At 34.0% G+C, this 12940-nt stretch overlaps 1 protein-coding gene across 1 annotated transcript; it reads right to left on the bottom strand.

Annotated features, from left to right (window-relative positions):
• Positions 1-495: 495 nt before the first annotated feature.
• Positions 496-12126, bottom strand: LOC113564597 (coiled-coil domain-containing protein 40-like). Its single transcript, XM_026982808.1, has 3 exons — positions 11156-12126; positions 10952-11094; positions 496-531 (listed from the first exon to the last, which is right to left on the bottom strand). Coding segments are annotated over exons 1-3 (957 nt in total). The 5' UTR covers positions 11968-12126; the 3' UTR covers positions 496-529.
• Between the last annotated feature and the right edge of the window lie 814 nt (positions 12127-12940).

Genomic DNA, 12940 nt, shown 5'->3' with positions numbered 1-12940 from the left:
GGCATCCCCAAATAAATGATCCATTTCCTCAATTTTGCAGTTAATCTTTTCGAATAATTTCATTTTAATTTCAATTTGAATGTGTATCTTTTTTAAACCATTTTCCAAAGTAATAGATTTATTTTCTGCATTTTTTAATTTGGTTTTCGTACTATCATTATAGGCTCTTTCATTAAAGACTACACATCTAAGTTTTTCAACCTCAAGCATTGATGTTGACAATTGATTTTGAACTTTAGATAATGATAAATCGACATTTCGACGTTTTTCCTGAGATTTACCTAATAGTTTCAAACGGTAAGCGGTAGCCTTGTCTGTTATTAAGTGATCCTGAGCTAGCCTTAGAATTTCTTCCTCAGTACGAAACTTTTGCGTTAAATATTTATCCAATGCGAGGTCTAGTTTTCGAACTTCAGTAAATAGATGACTTCCCTCTCGTAAAGCTTCTTGCAAATCAGCTTCCGTTGTATTCAAGAACTCTGGCAGGTCATCTAGTTTTGCTTGAATCTTCAGCAGAGATTCGTTTTCATCCTGACCTTAAAATAATATCAAAATACAAATTTTTAGGAAATCTTTTAATAAGTTGAAGCGTGAAATCATTTAAAGGTAAGTCTGTATGTATAAAATCAGGTACGGTTAAAAATAGAGGTTTGTATTTAATAAGCGCCTGCTGCCTGACCCAAAAATCATTTTCTACCAAAATAATAAAAATGATGGCGCACTGTGCTACTAAAATATATATAAATACTATTCCATATGGGGCCTTTGAAATGAAAAACATAAAATATAATAGGGTTTTGCTGTTATAATTTTGGTATACCATATCTGTTTAGTTTTTGTATTAGCGTTTTTTAATAATAGGACGACGATTTAAAGGTAGCGATTTCGGTTGAATGTACTATATTCTTGTAAATTACGGCAACATTTGGCATCAATGCGCTCAAGCATAGGTTACGAAATCAAATGAATACGAGAGACTTAATTGCAGAGCGAACAGTGCGAGTACAAGACAGATAGAGAGAGAGAGAGAGAATGCGGCAAGCTTAGGTACTCCCGCAGCTTCTCTGCATATTTACGTAGATAAGGAACACTATAATTGCACACCTGATGTGCCGCTTAACACAATTGTTTTTTTCAATTTGACATATACAACAAATAAATTTAAGATCTGCCGCCGTCTTTTAGCGGAATCCTTTAAGGGGTAGCAGGCACAGTTTTTTTATTGCTCGCTTCTCCGATCCTGCTGTTGTTCCTAGCATCGAAACTCGGGCGACTCTATCTCTTCCAGAAAACTTCTTAAAGAACAAGATAGCTAGTTCAACTCCAAAAGTATCGCCTTGGTTTCGAAGCAAATGAAACACAAACGCTGGAAATGGGAAAATGTTTTTACAGGAAATGTAAAAAAAATTGGTCCTCAGAAATCGGTGCCAGTAACGGACTTGTTTAATACCTTGCTTTCCTATATTTTCTATAATAGCCATAGTAACTTGGTGATCCTTCGGAACTATGATTAAGTTTCGGTCATCTAAATCCAACGTGTTTTTCAGCCGACCATCTTACTTGAAGAACAGTAGACGGGACTACAAAGAGACGACGGTTCATGGGTTTCCTTATTGGATGGAACAGCCACGTCAGATTGCGCGACAACCGATTAGCACACCCTATGCTGCTCGTCTTAGAAACTTAATATCAGGAAAACTAAAAAAGCTTTTCAAATAAATTTTTTTCCCCTTAAAAGAATATATAATTCCACACGAAAATTAATAAAAGATAGGATACTAACTTTATTAATATCATTTTAAATTAATGTAAACAAACAAACCAAATTCACTATTATTTTTGCGACAGCCGATTAGCACAGTCACTTGAAAACTTAAAATAACACAGGAAAATGTGTTCAAACTTCATTCAAATTGTTTTTAATATTAATTTTTAACCTATTTTAAAAACAAATTAATAACGCAATCGAAAGGCTATATAACGATTTCTGGGATTATCATCATATATTGATGGATATGCGGTCATAGCTAAACCTTGGTCAGATCTATCAGGGAAATTCGAATTTAGAGAGTTGCAGAAGGTTGCATTCGAACATTATTCATGTGTATTTTTATGTTTATAATTTGTATTATTTTATATTTGTATGTATATTTTCTTTGCCACGAGCTATACATAGCAAAGATCAAAACGATCAAAAAGATTGCACGAGAGAGAGAGAGACAGAGCTTTTTACCAAGAGGCGATAATAATAATAGTGCGGCCAAAAGCGATATATAACTTAAATACTGGTAAATGGCCAATGGTATTTTTGTAAAGGAATAGGGATATTCAAACATATATAGTGATATCCATAAGTCGCTTAGACTTAAGCACATGCCTACTTATTTACACACACAACAAGCATACCCAATACTACCCTATACCTTGCAATTGTAAATCAGCATACCCCATATTACCCTTTATGCACTCAGCCCCTAGATAAGAATGAACTCGTCAGCAGAATCCCCGAACCAAAGCCAAGCGGAAAACCCCCAAGTAATACGAATACAGGATGTTATTTAAACAAGTCACCCATTGGTAGACTAAACATCCTTTGCCTAATTGTCAAGTTCCCACGTTCAAAGTTCGGACTCGCAAACTCGAAAACAAAAGTTTTAAATTTCAAATAAACAAAATCTGAAGAATCTAAGAGCACTTGTATGCAAGAGCGAACGCACTTGAATCCAAGAGAAATGCTGATAACTCCAAAGCTCTCTCCCTAATCCTAAAAATCCAAAGTCCATATTTGAAAAGCTCGAACCCGAGGCTTGAACGTTAATCAATCTAGATCAATAAGAAGAGTTCAGTTTGAGACTTAAATTAAGAAGGTCGGTGTTCTCCAAAAATAAAGTGTTGTAATTATTCAGTGTATAAAAATTATATTTTTTTTGACTTATGGAAATTACCAACATATAATTGGCGCAGTCGGTAGGATCATTATTAAATACGAAGTCCTTTAGTACGGTACTGGTCATTTACAGGATATGCTATACAACTAGCTAACCTGACCAGCGAATTAAAACAGTGATTTCTAAATTAAATGGATCCGCAAAAGAATCTCATAATAAAAAAAACACGTGTGGTCAGATAAACTCTGCAAACTAATAAAAAATCCCGTGTGGTCAGATAAGCTCTGCAAATCAATAAAAATCCCGTGTGGTCAGATAAACTCTGCAAACTAATAAAAAAAATCCCGTGCGGTCAGAAACAAAATTCTATAACATTTTTTCTGTGGGTTTAAATAAACCAAATCACAAAAAACTCTGTGCATCAAGAAATCAACAAACAAATTACAATATGGCAGTTCCACAACTTTCCGAAAACCACCTGAATCAACTACTGGGCCAGATCAAAGAACTACACTACTACGATGGCACACCTGGCAAATTATCCGGATTTGTCAACCAGGTCGAGCAACTACTAAACCTATACCCCACCCAAGATGCCAGGCAGGCACACGTAATATATGGAGCAGTAAAACGCCTGATCACGGATTCAGCACTGTCAAGCAAGAGCAACGACATGGATGGAAATCAAAACAACACTGGCAACATCATTCAAGGACCGTAGACCATATGTAACCTTAGTGAGACAATTGGAAGAAACAACATACCCTGGTAGCATAAGTAAGTTTATAGAAAAATTAGAATTACAATACTGGAACATTTTTGTCAAACTAGAGTTAGAAAATGACCCCATAGATAAGCTAAATGATAAGCTAAGCTGAAATGTTAAAGAGAACAATTAAAACCACTATAGATCGAAAATTGCCAGATAGAATGTACATGTCATTAGCGCGTAAAGAAATTGATACCATTGCTAAATTAAAACAAGCCACGATGGAGTTAGGTCTATACGACGGTAACCCCGAAAATCAATACTTTAAAAAATTAGACAGGCATAAGCAGAAGAACAGAGGAAATATGAATCAAAGATACTTTAACAGCAGACATAATAGTTATGGCACTCACTTCCATGTAACAAATCAAAATATAAACATCCAAACCCCAAATCAATTTATGACCAATCAAAATCAGTACATGACTTGTTCTATACCTCCCGATCAGAGGGGAAATTATTATACTTTTAGAAGGGATTTAAATCAAGGCAGACAAAACAATACTCTCAATTTTCAACCTTCAACTTTAAACGTGAAAAATAATAGGCCGATAAAAAGACAAATCACAAATCGAAATCGCCTTATTGTTCTCCCATTTGGGTGGTCCCTAAGAAGGCAGACGCCTCTGGGAAACAGAAATTTAGGTTAGTAATGGACTATAGGAATCTCAACGAAATAACTGTCAACGACAAATTCCCCATCCCTAGAATGGATAAACTCGGACGATGCCAATATTTTACAACGATTGATCTAGCCAAAGGTTTTCACCAAATTCAAATGGATAAGAATTCCATCGCGAAAACAGCCTTTTCAACCAAACACGGGCACTATGAATATACACGCATGCCCTTTGGTTTGAAAAATGCCCCTGCAACTTTTCAGAGATGTATGAACAATCTTGTGGAAGATTTGATCTACAAGGACTGCCTAGTATACCTGGACGATATTATAATTTACTATATCGAGAAAGAATTGTTAGCTATCGTCTGGGGAACGAAATATTAAGGAATATTTGTGCACTAAGAACAGCGCTATTTACTTCCCTAATAACGAAGATTTTCTGATTTTCCAGAGGGCATACACTGAAATCATAAGCCCTAACAGTTTTACTAAATTACTAAGATGTACCAAAAACTAATAGATATACTAACCTACGACGAATTTAAAGATTTAATATTGAAAAGACAAAGAAGTTCTACACTCTGAAATAGAAAAAACCACTAACTGGTTTAAAGAAGAATACTATTTCCCAGATAGCCAAAAATTAATCCAGAATATCATTAACGAATGCAAAATCTGTAATATAGCGAAAACAGAACACAGAAATACGAAATTGACATTTGAAACAACTCCAGAAATATTCAACGTAAGAGAAAAATACGAAATAGATTTCTATCTCACCGGAAACCAAATATTTCTATCATGCATAGACATCTATACGAAATTTGCATCACTCATTGAGGTAAAAAGTATAGATTGGTTAGAAGCAAAGAGGGCTATAACGAAAATATTTAATGACATGGGAAAACCACAAGAAATAAAAGCGGACAAAGACTCAGCATTCATGTGCATAGATCTGCAGAATTGGTTAAGATCTGAAGGCGTAAACATATCCGTCACTACAAGTAAAAACGGAGTATCCGATATAGAGATGGAACCTCTCAAAACAGTAAACGAGAAACTAAGAATCATTGGCAGCGAACAAAACATAGTGGATAGATGTACAAAATTTGAGACAATCCTATTTGTTTACAATCATAAAACTAAACATAACACTACCAAAAGAACTCCGGCAGACATATTTTTGCATGTAGGAAGCACAGACTTTAATGTCCAGCAAAATAAAATCGACAAAATCAATAAACTTAATGAGAAGAGACATGAGTTTGCTAAATTGCACGAGATATAGACAAACCCAACTTGTAAAAAGCAAGGTAACCAACCTATTCAAGAAAACAGGACAAATCGAACAATTAGACGAAAAACATATCGAAGAGACAAATCGCGGTAGGAAAATCGTACACTATAAGTCAAAATTCAAAAAGCAGAAGAAAATGTATAATAGTAAATACGATAATTCCAGACAACCCGAAGAGAGTTAAGCGATGCCACATACTTCCCATACTTCTTATCTGTATGATACCCCTTATCACCATGGCCCAATCCAAAATAATAATATTCAAACCGAGCAAATATTCGATAAGTTCTATATTTTCAATAATCAAGTATACCATGAGGACACAGAGTTAGTAATATATAACAAATGTATAGTTGGATAAGAACTTGGAAGAAACTCAGTGTAAATACACTAAGACTCATACAAATTTTCAGATCAATTACATAGAACGGAATATACTAATTACATGGAATCTACCAGAAACAACTATCAATCAAGATTGCACTAACAACAAAATTGTAATATCAGGAAATAAAGAAAGGAAATAAAGATTCAAAATTTTACAATCCAAATTGATGAATTCATAATTTCAAACAATCTAGCAGATTTTACACAAACAATTTACATTACTAATAATGTTACAAAATTAGAACCCATAGAGTATTTACAAACCAAGGAAATAATAAATTCACACGTAAAATACTACAATGTATTCCAAATAATATGTGTGACAACTTTTGTAATTACAACTATATGCCTCATTCTGTACTCAACATATAAGTTTAAAAATATACCTAAGAAAATAATGATAAAATATTGTAAACCAAAAGAAGAACATCCGCACCCAGTAACTATTGATAATATTCAATCAGAAAACAATTTAATTCAATCACATAATGTTATGTTTTACCCAAATTGTCCAAATTTAGTGACCTGACGACAGACCAAATACAAAGGTTTGGGGAGTGACATATCCATAAGTCCCTTAGACTTAAGCACATGCCTACTACCCTATACCTCACAATTGTAAATCAGCATACCCCATATTACCCTTTATGTACTCAGCCCCTAGATAAGAAAAAACTCGTCAGCAGAATCCCCGAACCAAAGCCAAGCGGAAAACCCCCAAGTAATACGAATACAGGATGTTATTTAAACAAGTCACCCATTGGTAGACTAAACATCCTTTGCCTAATTGTCAAGTTCCCACGTTCAAAGTTCGGACTCGCAAACTCGAAAACAAAAGTTTTAAATTTCAAATAAACAAAATCTTAAGAATCTAAGAGCACTTGTATGCAAGAGCGAACGCACTTGAATCCAAGAGAAATGCTGATAACTCCAAAGCTCTCTCCCTAATCCTAAAAATCCAAAGTCCATATTTGAAAAGCTCGAACCCGAGGCTTGAACGTTAATCAATCTAGATCAATAAGAAGAGTTCAGTTTGAGACTTAAATTAAGAAGGTCGGTGTTCTCCAAAAATAAAGTGTTGTAATTATTCAGTTAATAAAAATTATATTTTTTTTTGACTTATGGAAATTACCAACATATAATTACATATATGTATATAGCCGCCACTGTCATACATATATAGTGTAAAATCCCAAATTATAAGACTTTACTCGTTGAGTTTTTGAAAGAAACTGATTTTATTTGGAAATATCTTCGGTTTAAATAGGTGACATGAGAATCGCATCTTAGAGTAAATGGCCTACGCAGAGGCCTAAGTATGTAGTCCCCGCCTTATCGAGGTCCCACGCTCCGGCACATCTGCCTATCTTGAGCGGCGAGGACCTTATCTGTGGTCTCCCACTAAGGGACTATTTTAGGAGGCGGGGAACGATCTCAAGTGACTGACTCAGGTAGTGTGCACTTAGATTACATGTTTTTGAGCACTGCACCCATGTCGCCTTAGATAACAAAATCCTAAATATAAATTATCGCTCTCGATTCATTTACATAAGATATGAACGGAGCCCAAAATTGTAAGTCTTTAAATATATTCGTGTTCATGTGTGAACATATAGTGATGTATTTGCGCCACCCAAACCGGCTAATGTAATTATTTCAAAGAACTATAAACAATAAAGCACTTTATTAATTCACATACTACATATATGCCATTTGCGCAGTAAGCGTTTTAATAAACAATTATTGGGCATCGGCACTTTGCCGTTCTTGTAAACAAATCCTAAAGCCTGCTCTAAGCAGCTTTACCTGCTCTCTATGAAGCTTCTTCCAGACTTAAGTATCCAAGAGCAATGCTCTCCCAAAAAACAATATTCCTAAAACACTGAGGCTTCTCCTCAATCTCACTTGCATTTGATTTTTAGTCTTAAGCTGAACACTGAACAATAAATATTATAATCCAACCCGATTTGTAATTTCATTTATTTGACAAAACTTCGGTTACATCGTTGGTCTTAGTTACTACAACTGACCATTTAATAGACTCAAAAGTAAATAAAAAACGTAATTGGCGCAGTCGGTCGTGATAGTGTTAATTCTATTGAATCGCTATCGAAAAAACAGCTTTTAGAGACCCATGCGACGGTCAATATAGTGTTAAGTTTTAATAAAAACCTCGACAATAACGCGAAACCGTGTAACGCAGTTTCAACAACAAACCTGAATTTAATATCAGGAAGACGATGAATTGAAATTGTGGGAGGTTGTATATCCAATGGTTATTCTAGTGTCCTTGGCTCCACATTCTTTATTTATGATGGATTTGTACACAGAAATACTCTCTAATCAAAAATCTACATATGTTGCGTTGATATCTCTAACTGGCTAACATGAAATTCACATATTCTAGTGTTATCTCTAACTAGACCAACGCAGTGGCTATATGTTCCCCAGACATGGGAAAAGATGTTAGGTGTGAGAATTTTCCCTTGCACGACATTCCTTATTTTTATTTAAGGGTTGAACCCACGCAGGTGTTCGTGAAACCTTCCCAGATATCTAATATACATATATCTATATTAATATATAAAAAGATAAATGTTTCACATTGCTTCAGCGGTTCAATCTAAATACAATACAATACAATACAATTCTAAATATGCGTGTTCATGTGTGGACAAACGCTGTCATCAACTTTAAAAGCAAGTTAGATACAATGAGAGAGAATGCTATACCCGTTACTAAGCTAGTGGGAGTGCTACATTTATTGTATAGAAATTGGTATGAAAAATAATAAAATGCAAAAAAGGTTCAAAAGTGAGGGAGTGTCAGTTTTGGGTGGCTTGTGGGCGTTAGAGTGGTCGTGGCCAATATATTTTTGGTATACCGATAGAAATTGGTACGACAAATATTAATAGGAAAATAAACCAAAACTTTTTTTAAAGGTGGTGGGCCCAGAAGTTTTGGGCGGTCTGTGCAACCATCTGAAACAAACTTGCACTGAGTAATAGTTACTAGAATCTGCGTGCTTATCTGAGCCCTCTGCTTTTATAGTTCCCGAGATCACAGCGCTGTTAACGACCTTTTAACTAATCTAGTAGAACTTAATTTTTTTTTTTTTTTTTAATTTTATAAATACCACATACACGTAGGTTTATATTTTTCGGCCTCTCAAAGCTATCTTTATTTATTTACTTTCAAGATGCAACACAATTTTAAAAAGTCCCAAGAAAAAACTGATGACCTTAACGACTAAAAAGTGCCATTCAACTCTGTTGACCACTGTTATACGCTTTCGTAAAAGTTGCGCTGGCAACTTCTATCGATATGTTTAAAACTTTTGGCCTCGTCCTCAAACTTTCCAAAAGTGTTACGCGTATACTATTTACAAAAATTGTAATATTTAAGTTTTTCATTTGTATTGCCAATTTTTATTTATATTTTATGCCCTTCAACCGCAAAAAGCTGTCACGCCCACAGTTATCAAAAATGTATTTTATTTGTATTATTTCGATGTGGCAGACATTTTACATATTTCCTTTGCACTACCTTTCCACTAATTAAGTAAAAATATTTGAAAGTCGAAGAACTAAAAGAGAATAGAGAACAGTGCTGAACAGCAGAGGTAAAGCCTCGTGAGAAATTCAAATCCATGTTAAACGATGTTTGCCTTACAATAATGAAGAAAAAAAAAAGTGTGACTGACAGGAGTACAACCATAATAAAGGCTTTGGAAACCAATAAATAGAAAAACCAATTCGCAGCACCAACTCAAAATTTCACTAAAAATCCATGCAAAACACTTTGAAACTCCAATTACATAATGTGCAAGTCCATTCTAGTTCAATTCATTCAAGTCATTGGCCAGATATAAATAATATATTATATTTAGCGTATCTAATGAAAGGAGCAGATTGCTGAAATTTAATATTAATACACTGAGTATAATAGCGGATAAAATTGAACAAAACAAATGCACATTTGTCGTGTCCCTTATCCTTGTCGCAATGTACATAAGTCATATTTTTACAATTTTGAAAGTAATAACAAGCTTAACAACTTTGGCAATACGGTAAATGTTGTTCAATCAAACATATATGTATACACTGATCCCAAATTAATCGGAATATTTCGGATCTGAATTTCGAAATCGAAATTAAACATCCATCGATTACCGTGGAAATGAGTCTATTTGAATTTCCACCTTGCAAGTGCAACTTGTTCTTTGGCCAGCACTCGTTTATTATTCACTTTAATATTCGGAGAACGGGTTAAGTTATGAGAGCTATTAGTTTTAAAATGCCACAATTTATTCAAGTAATACATATATTATAATAAAACAAGTTATGCGTCATAAAACAAGATATGTCGAGTTCCCCGACTATCAGATACCCGAAATCAGATATCCGCAAACGAAAAAATTTAATATTTTCTGGAATATCGGTAGAAATTGGAGAGAAAATAATTAAATGAAAACAAATTTTAAAATTTGTTAAACGTGGGCGAGGCAAAAAGTTTTTTGGAAAATCTATAAAAATTTTGAGTGCATAAAAATAAAAAAATATCACATTTTTCAAAAGTGTGGGCGTGACAGTTTTTGGCGTTTTGTGAGCATTAGAATGGGCGTGAAACATAATTTATCTAACTTGCGCTTCTTCTATGTATTCTAAATTTCAGCTTCTATAGTTCCTGAGTTCTCGACATTCATACGAACGGGCAGACAGATGGGAATGCCCATATCGACTCGGCTATTGATTCTGATCAAAAATATATATACTTTATATAGTCGGAAACGTTTCCTTCGGTACATACTCTTCAACGAATATAGTATACCGTTTTACACTACTAGTAACGTATATACAAATTTTCAAATGTGTGTGCGTGACAGTTTTGGGCGGTTTGTGGGCGTTAGGGTAGGCGTGTCAAAAAGTAACTGGTATAAAAAGGTATTTTATTTAGATAACTAGATATATTTTTAATGAAATACTTACATTCCCTTCCTAATGAATTAGTTTCATCTGCCAGCCGTTGCTTAAATGAATCCAATTTTTTATTAAGTTCCATTTCCTTTCCAATTTGTTTTTTAATAGCTTCTATTCCCGCTATATTGTGTTTTATTGCCTCCCTGTGTTTTCTTAAGAGGAATGTTAAAAATATATCACATTTTTAAATAAAAATTCAAATGAATAACTTACCTAGATGCGTCTTGTACTTGAAATAAAATTTTGTCTCTCAACTGAATGGCTATAATAACCTCATTCCAAGCCTGTGTTAGCCGCTTGTGTTCATTTTGCAAAACCTCTAAATCTGTATTGGCATTTGCTATGCTCATATTTAAAATATTAATCACCTCTTTCATTGTAGATTCTTCTTCACAAATTGACAGTAACTCATTTTCTCTCTTTTTTATTTCTATATCTAACCGATAAAAGAGTATATCAGACTTTCGTTTTTCCTGTGAAAGCTGGTCCTGCAATTGGGCGTCTCTACTAACAATGCGTTTGGCATTTTTTACTTCATCTTCTACGGTAAACGCCCATTTTTTGATGTTACTTCCTAAACTTTGCATGTCTTCTAGCTCTGCCATTCTTTCATGATAAAGCGATTTTTGTGACTTAGTTAACTTAATTTTTTCTTCGTTATCCGCTCTTAAAGTTTTTGTATTAAACTCTTCATCTTGGCGATTTTTTAAATGCTTTTCTATAACAGCGGATAATTCCTTAATTTGTTTTTCTTGAAATCTCATTTTTTGTTGCATGTCATACAATGTCAAACCTTGCTCTTCTCGTCGTTGTTCTCTCAGTTTAACATGGTGTTTTATTTCTGCAATTTCATTTTCTATATCATGTTTAGTACGTATTAAGTGACCCCTTAAACAGTCCTGAAACTTGCTAAGTAGTGGGTGATTTGGGGGAAGAAGGGCCATTTCCTCAGGTTCAGGTGATGGCTCAATATTAGGCTCAAAAACAATGGGAAAATCACAATCAATATCTTCAGTATCAGACATTTTTTTAATATAGCTAATTTTTAGATGTTGAAAAAGAAATATATTTCAGACTTCGTAAGGAAATTGAGTTGTATATTTTTTGAACGTCACAAATGTTTAAAAAAATAACAAAGTGGTTGCTATGATCGATAAGTGTATGTAGGTAAGGAAAATACTACAAAATACTAATTGAAATATTGATTAAAATAAAACTAATAAAATCCAGTCCATTCAAAGGTTATTCAAGAATCACATATTGAGGAACTATTTGAAATAAAATCAAGATTGTGTCCTTTTATTTATCCAATCGATATTTTAGTGCACTGGGAAAAATTTGGATTCCATAGATTCTTAATCTATCGCAAATTATTGCAAACATTTTAGACTAAGGACTCTTTTTCTTATTATTGGGCTTCAATAATACCGAAAACCAAATTTTTCAAACTTTGATGTTTTTCTCAGATTCGTTGGATTCGTTTTGGATCACATCGATGTAATAAAGATCCCATGATCCCTTATCTGCAGTAAATGCAATAATTGCATTCTATATTTTACGCTTCAAGAATCATAATATTTCCTACTTAATTGGCACCCCAGCTTTGGGCACCGACAGTCCCTCTACCGCGTTTCTTAATGGTACGCGAAAATCGTCAATGTAAACGGCTATTTTGGTGGTTTGAACCTGAGTCTCGTAAAACAGCACCTACATATATTATATAATGGCAAACAAGAGACTATCAGTTATCCGTTACCCAGCTAGTGGAAACAAAAAAATTCAAACAGTTATTTGGCAAATCGATTTACGAAATTTATAAGACTGTTACAAAACGGATAAAAAAATCATATTTTTTCGAACCCTGTTTGACAAGATTAATTTTTTAATTTCGCAAACATTTTTGCTCATCGACGATAAAAATACCCTCCCAAGTAAGAAAATGTTTGGTTTGATGATTTTAGATGAAAATTGTACCCAGCACCACTTACACAATTTACG

The sequence above is a fragment of the Drosophila erecta genome, unplaced genomic scaffold, assembly GCF_003286155.1.
Source record: "Drosophila erecta strain 14021-0224.00,06,07 unplaced genomic scaffold, DereRS2 tig00000219-arrow-pilon, whole genome shotgun sequence".
Lineage (NCBI taxonomy): Eukaryota > Metazoa > Arthropoda > Insecta > Diptera > Drosophilidae > Drosophila > Drosophila erecta.
The sequence above is the reverse complement of the archived record's forward strand: the minus strand, read 5'-3'. Positions and strand labels throughout refer to the sequence as shown.

Excerpts from the sequence above, each read along its gene's own strand:
- LOC113564597 (XM_026982808.1), bottom strand. The coding sequence starts at position 11,967 with ATGTCTGATACTGAAGATATTGATTGTGATTTTCCCATTGTTTTTGAG. Across the intron at positions 11,095-11,155 it reads CAAGTACAAGACGCATCTAG|AAAACACAGGGAGGCAATAA; the intron begins GTAAGTTATTCA and ends ATTCCTCTTAAG.